Source organism: Engystomops pustulosus, chromosome 6 (assembly GCF_040894005.1).
Source record: "Engystomops pustulosus chromosome 6, aEngPut4.maternal, whole genome shotgun sequence".
Lineage (NCBI taxonomy): Eukaryota > Metazoa > Chordata > Amphibia > Anura > Leptodactylidae > Engystomops > Engystomops pustulosus.
The window spans coordinates 71466943-71483265 of record NC_092416.1 but is presented as its reverse complement, the minus strand read 5'-3'; the positions used below and the strand labels follow the sequence as shown (position 1 = coordinate 71483265).

Here is a 16323-nt window from a genome sequence, read left to right as displayed (position 1 = left end):
GTACAGCGATCATGCACGCGGTAAGGTTGCAGTACAGCGATCATGCACGCTGTGAGGTTTCAGTACAGCGATCATGCACGCTGTGAGGTTTCCGTACAGCGATCATGCACGCGGTGAGGTGGCAGTACAGCGCTCATGCATGCGGTGAGGTTGCAGGACAGCGCTCATGCACGCGGTGAGCTGGCAGTACAGCGATCATGCACGCGGTGAGCTGGCAGTACAGCGATCATGCACGCGGTGAGCTGGCAGTACAGCGATCATGCACGCGGTGAGCTGGCAGTACAGCGATCATGCACAAGGTGAGCTGGCAGTACAGCGATCATGCACGCGGTGAGCTGGCAGTACAGCGATCATGCACGCGATGAGGTTGCAGTACAGCGATCATGCACAAGGTGAGCTGGCAGTACAGCGATCATGCACGCGGTGAGGTGGCAGTACAGCGATCATGCACACGGTGAGGTGGCAGTACAGCGATCATGCACGCAGTGAGGTGGCAGTACTGGAGTCACTCTACAGTAATTATGTACACCATGTTATTATAGTTTGCCAAAAAAGCAAAAAAAAAATGTAATGCTGATGTGAAGGGTTAAGTAATGAAACTAAATTTGTTATGGGATCACCACCTAGTGGCTGCAATGCCTGCTACCCTTGTAGATCCGCTGTGTGTATACTTATTTTAACCACAAAACATAATGAAGGGCTAATTTACAATAGCCTGGCCAAGCGCTTGTTTCATTTCATATATAAATTTGATGTAGACTTGCTCCAGAGTGAACTTCCATACTGGCTGCTATGACATCACATATGCATCAAGCATCTCATATGCCCCAGGAGTGGTCTTAGCAGATTTTGTCTGATAAATCAATGATAAAATCTCTCCTCTATTGAAATCCATGGGGCTTGCTGTGTCCATATATGGGGAAAAAAGAATCAACACGAGATGGTCATAATCAGTGTCCTAAAGCCTGACAACAGATGTTGTCTGTTATGGGAGTACATATAGAAATCTTTGACACGTCTCCTATGGACACTGCAAGATGCAGTATTGAAAGAATGTGAATTGCGTTCTAATTATCAGTGTCTCAGCAAAAGTTATCCATTCGTATTTTGTACTGCATTTCCTTCTGTACCTCTTGTGCAATATATGAGCACTAAGCTATAGATGAATCCATATAGTGTGACTTATTGATCACATACTATTAACCATATGCTAGAATGTTGACTTTTCCCTTAAATATGAACTGTAGCATTCCATTTTACAGCCTGTTTGCTCTTTTACTATATCCTGTTTTGAAAACTCCTTCAGTTTAATTTTGTAAATTTCCAGCTCATGCAGACCCAGAAGGTTTGGCCTTTCAAAATGGTTCCATCAGGTTTTCAAGTTTTTTTTATAGCTTTGGGCTTAAAACATACAAATCTTCTCAGTCCAAGAATCCCAGTCCATGTAGTTGCTTTGTCTCACGAACCGAACACTGACGGGACTCCAAGCATCATAGTTTTTTTTTATATGATGCATGGAGACCCTGTTTCTGTGCATGACAGTAGTGCCAAATTCTGAACATAATTGCAGTGATATTGTCTGGAGGAAGAGACTCTTTGCATCATTCTTAATGATTTTTAGAGCCACTTTCTTGGAACAGTGTTTGGTCCATGAAATCCAGCCACCACATCTGAAATTCACAGATCAACCAGGATCGTGTGCTCTTAACCTATCTACAATGGCCTGTAATTTTGGGCATGCAGATAGCATTCACCATTTCTTTCTTTCTACGGATGGACCTTAAAGAACTATGGTCGCCTGTGGTTAAATTAATGCCCAGCCAATATATGGATCAATAAGATTTTCAGTCATTTTCATTAATCCCAGCAGCATTATATTACTTTTGCAATATAATATGTCGAGGTGGCTGAAGGGATGTTTGGGGTCAGCTCTCCCCCCCTCGTCTTCACCCTGCCCCCATCCTTCAGCTCCCAGGACAGAGACTGCACAGTCTTGATGGCTAACAATTCTCCTATTGTATGCAGCATTGTAGTGGCTCAGGGTTTTGTACATTACATTTATATGCAGAATGCAAAGAATAGACTTATTCTTGGATGTTATTTCCACAGCGATCAGATCACGCCATATCAGTGCCTGATATAAACAGGAACATCACCATAGTCCCTATTCTAAGTGCCGGCTTTTCTGAGCTTGTGTAGTTAGCATCTTCTTACCGCATTTTATGTTTACTCTCCTAGTGATAACCCAGACCGGGTTATGCAGTTCTGAGATTGTCAGTTCCTTAAAAACTTCAGTGAATGAAAACCTTCCCAGTTTACATGCAGAATGTGACCATATGTACAAGTCTTGGTGACCACACCGTTGCATGCATAAACGGGACAGATCTTTACCTTCTGAAGGGAAAGGAATGGGGATTATATGCTCCACACACTTTGAGGCACAACATATTAAGGTTACAATTTCTGACTTTTGAAGGCTCTCTAAACAAAGGCAATGTTTTCTAGAAAGTTGTCTGAGTATGTTATAGGGCAGTGTCTCCTGTGGACCACACATCTCCAGTGTCTCCATGTGCACAAATGGCAGCTAAGATATGTCCACCATAGTGAATTGTGTATGGTACGGGTTTCACACACCGTACCATGCCGTCATCAGGAATATGGCCCCACGACTCCCTTTGGAGAGAGGAGGGGTGAGGAATACACGCTCCTCCCCTTCTCCAGCTAGCGGTATGCCTGTAAATTGAGTGAGGAAAGTTATAGCTCACATCTATGCTGCTCATTTCAATTTATAGTGGAGACAGCCAGAGATCCACCAAATGTATTAAAATGTATATTTGGCCAACATTAGACCAAAAAATTTGCAGAACTTTTCCCAGTACAGTATTCGGTTCCATGTTTGATTCATGCATTAGAATATAGATGAGCATAAACATTAAAACTTAAGAGCACAGCCAGACATTACAGCATCCATATACAGTGAAATTGACAGCAGGTATTACCTGATGTATTGCCTTTTACCTTCACTCAGTTTCATCGCAATTCCATTCACTTACATTACTTTAGTTGCTGCCAAAATTGCCCTGTAGTCACAGTCTTAAACCTGTGAAAGGACATGTCTGACTTTATCATTTCTGATCTTCTACCAGGAATCTGAGAAAATAATTGCAGAACTCAATGAAACATGGGAGGAAAAACTTAGAAAAACAGAAGCTATCCGGATGGACAGGTATGACTGAGCTGTGGCACGGAAATCGTAGATTTAGCCTTCAATCCTGTGAGGTTCTCGGATATAAAATCTACTGTCTGATTTCTGCGGCTCAGGCCCATGAAAAATGACCACTGAAGACGGGGGTAATGCAGAAACTGATTTCTCACACCATTCCCTTTCAGAGAGGCATTACTGGCAGAGATGGGGGTGGCAATTCGAGAAGATGGTGGAACATTAGGAGTCTTCTCTCCTAAAAAGGTAGAGATTTTACTTAAAAACTATATGTGCACAACTCAACATCTGCTCTTCAGCCTGTTCATTGCTGGCTGAAGTTTCATAGACAATACATCATTTTCTTTCCAGAATATCCTGCTTCTATATAAAGTTACTTATTTTATTGGCTCAGTATTGCTATGTATATTGGCACCAATTTCCAACCTGAATCATTTTTTAAAGGAATCTTTTACCTGGACAAGCTTCTGCTTCTTTCAGATATTTCAGATGTAATGTGTGTGGATGGATTGGTAGAATACATCTGTTCTGCTTATGATACACTCTTTTTACACGGAAGTCTGTGTAGTCTCCATGCTCAGATCTTCTTTCCACAGGCTTTATTCTTAAAGGAAATCTACCACCAGGAACAAGGATTGTAAACCAAGCACACATACGTGCTAGTGTGTGCCCCATCTGATAGGATCTGCTCTCCTTTAGTTTTTGTTTTTACAAAAAAAGGCTTTAAAAATTATGAAAAATTAGCCTGAGGGGCTTCTAGGTCTATTGACAGCAATAGAGCCCGGAGCCCCTCAAGTTTATTTGCATAATTTTTTTATCCTTTTGATTTAAAAACAAGGGCATAAAAAGCTTAAATAAGAGCATATGTTACCAGAGGGGGCGCACACCCCTGTATGTAAGCGGCATGGTTTACAATCCTTTATCCTGGTGGTAGATTTGCTTTAACTGTCCTTTCATTTCTTCCCTTCATCTTGCATGTCATTCTCCTCCAGATTTCCTCCCTGTTTTTTGATGACTATTTTGACTCACTTTCTGCAGATCAGGTCTGTTTCTGTAATCAATTCATGACCTTAGTAGTGGCATTCCCATATTAGACTGATTTGTAATTGACATTTTGTAGTTTTATATATGTGTTTAGGTGACTGTTTTCTCCATTTAAAGGGGTTATTAAAAAGGAACCTGTCAGCAGGAGCCCTTTTTCTGGCTTTCCCATGTCCCCATAGAGATTACCGTAGTGAGGATATTAACAAAGGTTGTTTTTTTTTAAAAAAAAAAAAAAAAAAAAAGTATTTTTCTGATGAAAAGAAAAGTTACATGAAAGTTTACCTTTTTCTTTGCTGATCGGTGTCCTATGGGAGTGGCCAGTGAGAAAAGGTGTCCCCTTCACTGCATCTATTCAAATTTAAAAAAAAAAAAAAAAAAGCCTTCTCCCTCCTATCTCCGTCATTTTTTAAAATTTGAAATAGACGCAGTGAGGAGTGATTTTCCCGAGGGGGGGGGGGGGGGGCAGAACAACTCATCACTTGTCACTCCCATGAGATACAGGGCACTGATCAACAGAGAGGAGGGTAAACTTGCTTCTAACTTTTTAACTGAAAAAGCCAGTTTTATTATTAAAACTCTTGGGTACTTGGCTATTCTCTATAGGGAAATCAGACAAAGAGTTCCTGGTTACAGGTTCCCTTAAACTATTATACTATTATGGCTTCCAGTCTCATAGCTGATGTAGATAACTGGGTTTCCTTGAAAATACTTAATGTGATAGATACATCTTTCGAGCCATTAGGCTTATTTTTCAATAACTTAAAAGGGTATTTCCATTACAGTAAATAAGTGTTATCGTTTGAATAATGAAATGTTATGCCAACTATATTTCCAAAACCTCCATTGTTTTCTAGATCTCTGCTTACTGTCATTTTGTAGAAAGCTTCATGGTTAACTTCCAGTGGATAGAAAACAGGAGGGCTGCTCGTTATAACACATGGCTCTGATTACTCTCTATGATCTGTATGAGCATGGTCAGATATCTGTACACTGGAAGTAAACATAGAAGCTTTATATAGAATGACAACAAGCAGAGATACAGAAAGTATATTGGAATATTGTATAGAATTTTTAATTATATAAACAATAACATTCATTTACCAAAATGGCAATACCCCTTTAATTACTTTCATCCTCTACAAGAACCCCTTTAAATGTTTATAAGTAATACCCTTGGCTTTATGGATTAATCTGTCTCTGGGTGACGCCTATTGGTACAGATTGTAGATACTTTATGTACTACCTAGAAATTTGTCTGTAATAGAGGCCTTCGCATTTTCCATTGAAGAGTTCTCTATGACTCTTCAGGTGATGATGAATTCTGGGATTTGTAGTTCACCAGTTTCAAACATCTTATATGGGCCATTTGTAGCTATAAAGAAACTCTGCATATATTGTCATTTTCATTCTTCCTTTCATTGGTCATTGTCCCTTTCTGTCTCTGTCCTGGCTGGTTTCACGCAGATCTCTTCTCCCAGCCTCTGCGACCTAATGGCTGACTCTTCTGGGGTCTTCTCCCCAAAGAAGGTTTGTTGTAGCGGTTAGATCCTCCTAGGATAGACATCCTCCACAAGAGAATGAATGTGCTGTTTCTGTTCAGATTGTGATTTTTACCAATGATGGTGACTTTTTACTTTGTCATATACACACACACATAAATTAGGCAACCTGCTTATATTTGTTGTTCAGGGTAGAAACCTCTTTGAATCTTTTACTGACCCAAAATATCTTATTTCAGACTCCGCATCTTGTTAACTTGAATGAAGATCCTCTCATGTCAGAGTGCCTTTTGTATTACATTAAAGATGGTATAACCAGGTAAGTTCTCTTATAATTGTCCACAGCTGCATTCATAGCTAATTTTTTGCCGTCCTTTATAAGGATACTCTGGGAGGATTCCCAATGTGTTCTTACAATGGAGTGCTGCAGCATGTACCACAGTATGCTCATACAGTGAGATACATCCTCAGCTTTAGCTGCTTCCCCCCCCCCCCCTCAAAGTGGGAGGAGTGAACATCGAGTGATTTGCTGCTGATGACGATCCAGTGGTCACCAGGTGTGGAACTGTCCTCATTTGGACTGACACATCACTATGGAAACTCCGACAGCAGTCGATCAGTGGCGGCTGGGGGTGAATGCAATACAGTTGCATCCGTCCCCCATAAGCTTTTATGGCCTCCGCTGAGCGTATACTACTATCACTACTATCCATCGGATTTCTGTGCTTTTTCATTTAGCGTATTCTACTAGATGTGACGTACATTTGCAAAAAGGATTCCTTCGCCTGCCAGTAAATGTGTATGGACGCGTTCACAGTATATTTCATCAGCTTTACTGTTGTGTGCGCTAAACCTGTGCAAAAAAAAAAAAAGATCTGAACTTATCCTAATCCTGGCTATATGGTTGTCAAAACAAATATTAATATTAGTCCTTTTATCTGTAGGGTTGGTCAGGCAGATGCAGAAAGACGCCAGGATATTGTTTTGAGTGGCGCCCACATTAAGGAAGAGCACTGCATATTCCGCAGTGAGAGGAAGCCCACTGGAGAAGGTAACTATTTTTTTCTTTTGCCTTCATTTAGCATTTAGGGATAGATGGATGATATTTTGTACCACATCTCTATAGACAAAGCTTTAGTAAGTACATATTGGGTTGTATTGGGATGTTATAGACTAAACTTGAGAAATCCATTGTTTTCTTTTGCAGTGATTGTTACTTTGGAGCCTTGTGAACAATCTGAGACCTATGTGAATGGGAAAAGAGTAGTTCTACCGGTGCAGCTTCGTTCTGGTAAGGAACACTGCTATGATCGCATTTTGCAAATGTAATAGTATTTCTTATATAAAGATGCTTCGTCTCCAAATTTAAATGATCAAGCTTCATCACCAATCTGCATTAAAATCTGAAAAGAAAGATTTAGACAGATTTAGGCAGAATTTCTTGCAGATTTTGCAGTAGATTTCACATAGAATTTCTCCCACTCAGAGAAAGAAAATCTACTATGCATCCACAAAAAAGTAAATCGACATATCATGTTGTGATGAATGCACAGGTCATGTCCATTTTGCCATGGATAATTTATGCACCATGGAAGTGGTATCATGAATACCTAATCTAATCCGATATTCTGCACACAAATAACAAATTCATTGCCAATTCAGACTCTATGAAGGGAATCTATACTCAAACCCTGTGTCATATGTGAAAAGTAACACATTGCACAAGATGCTGCAGCTATTGCTACGCTCTGCTGTACTAGCCATTCTAGTTTGCAGCTGATTTTTATTATTATTTAATCCTTTCAGGTAATCGTATAATTATGGGTAAGAACCATGTATTCAGATTTAACCACCCTGAACAGGCTCGGGCAGAGCGAGAAAAGACTCCTTCAGCCGAAACTCCCTCAGAACCAGTGGACTGGACTTTTGCCCAACGAGAGCTCTTGGAAAAGCAGGGCATTGATATGAAACAGGAGATGGAGAAAAGGTAAGTTGACATATATAGTTATACACATATATATGTGTGTGTGTATATATATATATATATATATTGGAGTAGCGCTGTCTTGGTTTTATTGTATTATCCCTCGATGGCTGCCATGTGTTCGGAGTTTACACGACAGAGATGCCATTTAGCCTCAGTTATGATTATTTTGTCCTATAGGCTCCAAGAAATGGAAATCTTATACAAGAAAGAGAAAGAGGAGGCAGATCTTCTTCTGGAGCAGCAGAGACTGGTAAGAACTCCTGACCCTTTCCTCTGCTCTTGCTCGCACACCCCCCTGACACCAGTATAGTTCTGCTCCTCTGAGCTTGTATATTGCTCTTCTTCTAGAAGCACATGTACAGGACACTTATAAGCTTGTATTTGAATAACCCGCAGCACATTCTGCAACTTCTCTGGTGCTCTTATGTGCATGCTATGTCTCCTTTTACCATGATGCATGAAAGTCTGTGGGCTGCCTTCTGCTTTAGAAATCTCACTCTTGAGCTAATAGTTTGGAAGTATTTCTGGTATATCGCCCCTTACAAAAGTATTCATGGGGGAGAGGCTGCTAATGTTAGATGTAGGATATATAATTGCATCCTGTGACAGATGGATATTGCTAGAGATTGACATTTTATAAAAAGCACTGTAGGAAATGAAAGCTGTTCCGTGATTGGTTGCTAAAGCAACAGTTTTATAAATTTCCACCATTGTGTGTTAAATTGCTTCTAAAAAAGGTTGTCCATTGGCTGCTTTATTAGTCTCCGGTATGGCAGTTAAGCTCCATTCTTCGCTATACAGCTGAGTATAAACCATGAACATGTGCCGTGCTGCTTTTTCAAAGAAGGCAGCCATATGTTTCAACCTCCAGACAACCCCTTTAAAGGGATAGTATCACCTTAGCATAATTCCTTGTTAAATTGCCTAAAAGGGAATTTGTTGGGGCAATTTGGGACACTAAACCAACCACATGTTCTTATATCGCACTGTATCACCTCTGTCCGGAGCTGCAATTAAAAAATTAAATGAAACCAAAAAAAAGCTTCTTTCCCTTGTCTTCTGCTTCTGGCATCTGTGTAATCATTCAGTGAAACCAGCATAGTAGTCCTCTTATAAAAATTATTAAGAGGACACGACATTGGATTACAGGAGGAATGTTCAAACTAAGGGGGCCTCCTCCTGTATTACTGTCTCAGGCTTACAGTATATAGCCACGGTGACATTGATTAAGTGTGGTTTGCATTACCACACTGGAACCTCATGGTGTATGTAGACGCACACGAGTGTTGGTTATTTTAATATAAGAATAAATAAAAGTTACATTTTAAGTGATATACTCACAACTTTTCCCTCTTCCCCAAAAACCCCCCTTCATATATACTTTAATCCTTTGGTGGTGCACATCATGGATGTTTGCTCTGTATAGTGTGAACACGCTTCTACCCATTCTCCATAGTAGATCTCTGCATCACTGGGCATGTGCTGGACCTTTGGCGCATGCATAACAAATTCTGGGTGTAGTAGACCCGCTTCATTGAAACAACACACAGGAGCTGGAAGTACTAGATATGGGACCGATGCAGCTAGTCAGGCCCTGCTCTAGGCAATTATGAGGATGTGCTTATTTTATTACACCACTGGACAGAGGGGTATATGGGACTCTTATCTTCAGCCGGTTTAGTCTCACCCTGACATTTCCACCTTATGCTATATGACAAAAGTGAGTAAATACTACATTAGTTTATGTGTTAGGCTTATTCAAGTTGTATAAAATATCCGCAGTGTAATATTCCACTGATATTTTGTATTTTTTTTCTCCATTGTTTCTACATATGGCAAGATTTGATTAATATGGTGGTGTCCCTTTAAGGCAGTATGTACATGTAGTGTACATCTGACTGACGTGTTCTTGTGCTGAAACTTTTACATATAGAAAGGTCCTTCCACCAATATATTCTAGAGATTATTCAGACATTTCTTGCCTTTCAAGCTGCAGAGGTTCCACTTTCTTGCCCTAATATATGTCACATAACATACAGCAGGGGATTCACATGCAAAAAGGCTGCTTCTACTAGCTGGTGGCCCTAGATATGACTGATGAAATGTGTCACAGAGCTTTTATAGTAGATCCGTGATGTTGTGGATGTATTAACCCTTCCTCCTTTGCCTACACACAGAATGTTCTGTACGTGTCAGGCTCAGTACATTGCATGCATTCTCTTCTGTCGCTGCATGCCATCTGGTTTTATCTCTTATACCACTGAACACAATGGCCAGGCACACTTTACTCTATGTACATATTACTGCCAGGGTTTCCCTGTAAATCGTGCTGGGTTCACATGTATTTGGCATCACATAATAGAGCAGGGCACTAACATCTTGAAATTAAAGTGAAATTCTGTTCTTACTACACATGGACCAAAACTTTATTTGGCCTAGGCAATAATTTCTATCAGAAAGGTCCTGCTGTATTGTATAAGTTGTCATGGAATTTTAAGCAACTGGTTTCCTACAGCAATATTTAGAGTTCTTACAATAGCTTTAAATGGGTCTAAGTCCACATAAAAGAGCAAAATCCTTCCAGTCCAGTAATGCAGAACATTAGTGCTGGTCTTTGTCCAGTAGGTGTATATCATGTTGCTGTAGAGAGAACAGCTAATATCAGTTTGTTCCTGCTTTGTAGTAGCCCATCAGCAGGCAGGCAGATGCCAGCACATTATTCAGTCAAACCTGCTTGTTCACTGCAATATAAATGTGGTTGCACGAAGACCCAAAGAAAGGCTTATAGATTAGTACGATGCTTTAATAGTCTCCTTTTCCCGGTTTGCCTAATTGTCTGTAGCTTTCTTTTTTCTATTTTGTAAAGTGACCCATTTTGTGTCCATCTTTTGCATAGCACAGCGAAAGACATTGGTGCTATATAAGTAATGAATAATAAATAATCAAATGAAAATTGATTTTTAAAGACTTTGAATCTAATAAAAAATTTATATTTGATGGAACTTTATCCTAAAAGGATAATGTAACTATCTATAGCAAATACTTTAGAGTCTGAATTTGTCACTGCTTTATAGACAAAAGTAACAATAGCACCAAATGTAATGCCATAGTTCTGTAAAGATATTTCTATAAAGTTTTTCAGAAAAAGCTATATATATACTACACATATGTGCGATTATATTCTCTTGTGTCAGTTGACCTAAAACGTTACCATCTGCAAACATGTTCGGTGCTGTTATACTCTGGGATTTAAAGCCTTTTGCCAAAATCTGTATTCCTTTCTAAATTAACATAAAAATAGTCAAACGCTTCTTGGCCTGGTTTAACTTGCTATAAAAGTTGTTGATCTTTCTATCACTTTTATAACTTTTGTACATTTTTGTAAATGATCGTGGGTATAGATATTCAGATAGGCAGGTGCCACAGTAATCACAGAGTGGGGTCCGTCGTCTCAACCAATATCTAAATTCATATACATATAAAGCATACAGTAGACCTGTACCACAATATTTTCTCTACATGCCTGAATAAAATATATAGTTATGGGTTTTCAGAATAGACAACAACTTCCCCCTTATACATTGTTATACTAAGAACAGTGGAGTATTTGCAAAGTGGTCTCTAACATACTTATAGACTGCAGGTTACAGACTTCTTTTAGGATCTCAGTTAATAGAATTTGCAACCAAGTTACCAATAAATGTGTAGATTAAAGAACTAACAAACAGTTGTATTTTCTCCATTGTTATCCAGTCAATAGTAGGGAAATATATTGTACACAAACACCACACTGAAAGCTCATGTAACTGTAACGTGTCTTCTCTGTTGAATATATAACTCATCTTCTGTACTGCAACCAAGCTGAGCACCAGCATCTGAGATCTGCATCTACTAACCTGCGTGTACTCACCTTCTTCTTGGCTGACCTGTTCTTCTAGCATCTTGGAGTGGTGGGTTTGCTGTGCAGAGACACAGGATTTGTCCTGTTGACCTTGCGCATGGGGTTGTGTTTCCTCCACCTCTAACTCTACTCTTTTAATGAAGGCTGCTGCCTGTCTTCTCTTCAAACCTTTCACATGTTCTAGGTGAGGACTAAATATTTCTTTCACTATTTTTAAAGAGTCACACATATATTTTTTTTTTATTTCACAATCCTATGTTTTCCTTTTACGTTTCATGCCCTCTATTTGTTTGTCTTTCATTTGAATGTTTCCATTTTTTTAGTTTCTTTTGGGGCCATTTTGATTTTTTCTCTTTCTCAAGGACGCAGACTCAGATAGTGGGGACGATTCGGAGAAGCGATCATGTGAAGAGAGCTGGCGATTAATCACGTCTTTACGGGAGAAGCTTCCTCCCAGCAAAGTGCAAAGCATCGTCAAGAAATGCGGCCTCCCGAGCAGTGGCAAGAAACGTGAGATGAACAAGATGTACCATATCCCTCAGAGACGGCGATTGAGCAAAGATTCCAAGTGGGTGACTATTTCTGATCTAAAAATCCAAGCCGTGAAGGAGATCTGCTATGAAGTAGCTCTGAACGACTTTCAGCACAGCCGACAGGAGATTGAAGCTCTTGCCATTGTTAAAATGAAGGAGCTGTGTGCTATGTATGGAAAGAAGGATCCCAACGAGAGGGATTCCTGGCGGGCAGTGGCTCGGGATGTGTGGGATACAGTAGGTGTGGGTGATGAAAAGATTGAGGATGTGATTCCTGTTGGTAAGGGACCATCGGATGTTGATGAGCTTAAAGTTCATGTTGACAAACTGGAAGACATTTTGCAGGAAGTTAAGAATCAGAACAATATGAAGGATGAAGAGATAAAGGCCCTCAGAAACAAAATGTTGAAGATGGAGAAAGTGTTACCTCTAATGGGCCCACAGGCTGAACGTAAAAATAGAGAGTCAAGTACTGAACGTGATAAAGGAAAAGCAACAGAAACAAGTAAAACGTCTTCTGAAGAACCTGATAAAGATGAACGATTCAGCCAAGTATTTGAGAACGACTCCATGTTCTGTCGCGGACGGTCCAATTGGATGAGGCAGGAACAAATCAAATTTAAGAGCCTTCAACAACAGGAAATTGCTCAACAACTGCGAAGGAATAATGGTTCACATCGATTCATCCCACCAGAAAATCGCAAACCACGCTTTCCTTTCAAAAGCAATCCCAGTCACCGGAGTTCCTGGAGTCCAGGCACTCATATTATCATCACTGACAAGAAGGTCATAGAGGTTAAAATCCCAAAAGAGGCACAAATCCAGGAACAAGAGGAGGTGGATCCAGATAGACAAATCTGGAGCCCCTACAGCCAGATGCGCAACCAACACTTAAACCAACAACGAGGGTTAAATCAGCAACACAATACCAGCGACAATCCTCCCGGCCGCTGGAGAAGCAATTCACTCAATGGATATCAAAAAGGACTGAGGCGTCAAGCATCAGGCTCCTCTGAATCTCTTCAATCCTGTGACTCTCAGCTGACTGACTCTCAAAATTTACACCATTACTCCAATCCACAAAAGCAACAAAACTGGGGTCTTTACCATGGAAACAGCAACAATGGCAACAACAACTCTTACCATAAACAAGGCGACCGACCCCATCATTACAACCAGTTTGTCACTCCACCTCGCATGAGACGTCAGTACTCGGCTCCCAACCTCAAATCTGGACGGGAGACCACAGTGTGAGCTGCTTCCTTGGGACTGTTACCTATTGGCATGAAACTAGACTGTTTGTGCCATGGCTTTCTTCCCTAAATTGGTTGATCAACCATAACAGTGTTGGGTGCATTGGAGTTTCCTACTTCTGAATTTTTCTATATGTTTGCTTGAGGTGTCTAGGAGAGAGTGTAATGTATCTAGATTAATCTCTATAAGTGGGAGTCTCTCCGTCCACATTCTCAAAAGTCACTACCTCTCCCACCTTGAGTATTTTGGCTATGTACTACCTAATCATCCCAAAATTTATCCAAAATTTCCAAGAATGTGATTTCTTCTTTGTGACTTGCTATTAAGTGCACTGATTTCTTTTTTTTCTTTAAATTCTTATGTTTTTTTATTACCCATTTTAAACCACTAATTGAACATTCAAGGAAAATCACTCATCCCATCAAACTGAAGAACACTGATCCCAACTCTAGAAAGCTCGCCCTGACTATCTGGAGTGGGAAGATGGTTCTCACTACTTGTGCACCACTACACAGGGCACAGATCTGATTTCTGTATTACCTGCAGTGTATTATATAGTCGTTGCTTTTCTTTCTACTTTTGATTGGCGTAACATTTAACCACTTTAGCTTTTATCACTCCCTTAGTCTCGCTATTTCTCATTCCTAATGTTAGACCTATTGTAGTAGAAATTACACATTAGTAAGGAGTAGAAACTTACATGACGGCCCTTTTTTCAGAAGCCTGGTGCTTAAGATTAAGTGCAACAAAAACTAAGCATTTCGTCAGCATTTCTCCTAAATAATATGAAATAAATAATTGGAAAAAGGCATTATACTGTAATCAAATCCTGGGTTTTCCATCTGTACAGCATTAGATGCTGCAAACCTGATGAATACCGTCCAACATTATATAGGTGAGGTATCAGCACGTCTGTTATATTTGTCATGTGACACATGTTGCTAGTGTGCGCAGGGAATAAATAAGTATAAATTCCTAAGTGCTAGGTATCTTCTTTATTTGACAAAACCTCTTTCTGGGCACATATGAATAAATCACAACCAAGAAACATTACACATTAGCCACCAATGCCCATGTGGATGATGGACCTTCTGGGTCTCTTTACTAATCATTATTACAGCCTTCAGTGTCCCTTAGCAGCATCGATCAATGGCCACAATCAAAATGGAAAAACCTTTCGTCATTGTGCACGCAAGAGAAAAGGGGCCCAGATCCACCAATATTAGTGAGAAAAGCTGCAGGAAGTCTGAGCATTATTCCCCTCCTCATTGAAATAAATATGCACACTCAGCTGAGTCAAGCGCACATTTTTATGTTGGAGTTGGCGGAATTAGCATGTGGCCAAATAATCTGCCTGGCAGCTAACTCATGTGGATGGGAAGTCAGGAATTTATGCAGGGACTGGGTACACAGTACTACTTATAACCTGTAATATAATGTAATTAATGAAATTTTTTAAAGGCTGCTTTAGAAATATCTTTTTTTATATATGTGGTGCATAGAGCTAAAAAAGGTTTGTCCTGCATAGGCCATGGGATTGCCCATGATATACGTTTAAAAAAATACCCTTCTTTTGTCTGGTTCCAAAATAATTCACAACTATTGAAATAGTCACTAACTTTTCAAAAAACTTTGCATAAATTAACAAGTAAATCCAAGTGAATAGAAAGAATCTTTTTTCAATATTTTTCAAGAGTAAAAAGCTACTTTCTGCACTTTCTTGGCTATTATCATGCTCTACCTATGCTAAATCTGAACTATGAAATTATGATTTTTTTTTTTTAATTGTTAGGTATCCTGTTAAGTAAAGTGAATCTGTTAAATGCTTGGTTTTTATTCCCTGTTGCAGTTTTTAAGATCAGGAAGTAAGTTTGTATTTGGGTGATGTTAGCGTGACTAGCATTGCTTTATGGTGACAGATATTGCAAGTGTCTAATATGGCAAAAGAATTAAAGGGGTGTCCTGGTTTATGCCTATTCAAGTAATTGGGAATGTGCTACAAAAAAAAAAACCTCTATATGAATGATGACAACTCTCTAGCTGCTCAGCTGTAGGCAGGAGCGCACACTAGGAGTTGTAGTCACATAATAATTGGACAGGCCAGGGACTGCTGCTTTAAATAGTACATAGGTTGCATTGTATAACATATGCAAACATTATATATTGTAGCAATGCATTCCCCCCCCCCCATCCCTAATTGTAACTTTTGACTGTAGCTTTAATAATAGCTATCACCCTACATTGATGTGATATAGGTAGGTTCCACTTTTCTTAGGGCAAAGGTTCCATTAACCTTGTAGTCAAAGGTTATGCACAATGTAATCTGAAAATGCATGTAGGAATGCAAAGGAATAGTCTACATTGCTAGGACCCGGCTGTCCAAAGAATGGATGTGCTTCCGTGATTGCGTGTGTCTTGTCAGTAAGTTTATTTGTGATTAGGAGCTTGCAATTCACCCTGCACTGACTATCTTGATCTACCACCATTCTTCTTATCTGATGTCAAAATACCTATAGACCCTTCCACATTGCATGTGCTGAAGGGTTGTCTGGTGACTCCATTATGCCACTTTTTGGGGTTAGATGCCAGGCGTGGAGTGAAACCTAAAAATGCCTTGTTTTCAATCAAAACTGTTTATCCTGGAAATAGTAATAAAGTCCGTGCCTTTTTTATGGATTGTAAGCTGTCTGATGAGCAAGTTTCTGTACAGAGTTTACAACCTGTCTGTTTTAAGGCTGCTCTTTAAATAAACTTTGAACTGATACTGAAATCTACTTATTTTACTCCTTCACTGTGTGTGTTGTGTATTAATACATCACTGTATTGACTCGCTACGTACGCTGAAATACTTATGTGAAGTTCAGGACACGACACAGGGATTCTTT

General features: G+C 39.7%; 1 protein-coding gene across 27 annotated transcripts in view; it reads left to right on the top strand.

Moving 5' to 3' along the window:
• Positions 1-16323, top strand: part of KIF1B (kinesin family member 1B) — a 102488-nt gene that overhangs the window by 54443 nt on the left and 31722 nt on the right. For 17 of the 27 annotated variants that reach the window (XM_072156473.1, XM_072156489.1, XM_072156481.1 and 14 more), the window contains 7 exons: positions 3147-3226; positions 3391-3466; positions 6003-6082; positions 6708-6814; positions 6971-7054; positions 7570-7750; positions 7928-8000. In XM_072156473.1, the coding sequence (XP_072012574.1) occupies positions 3147-3226; positions 3391-3466; positions 6003-6082; positions 6708-6814; positions 6971-7054; positions 7570-7750; positions 7928-8000 (681 nt within the window). Of the gene's footprint in view, positions 1-3146; positions 3227-3390; positions 3467-4212; positions 4264-5728; positions 5792-6002; positions 6083-6707; positions 6815-6970; positions 7055-7569; positions 7751-7927; positions 8001-12013; positions 16213-16323 lie in introns of those variants that run through there. The other 10 variants (XM_072156463.1, XM_072156468.1, XM_072156466.1 and 7 more) reach the window with 2 other exon arrangements.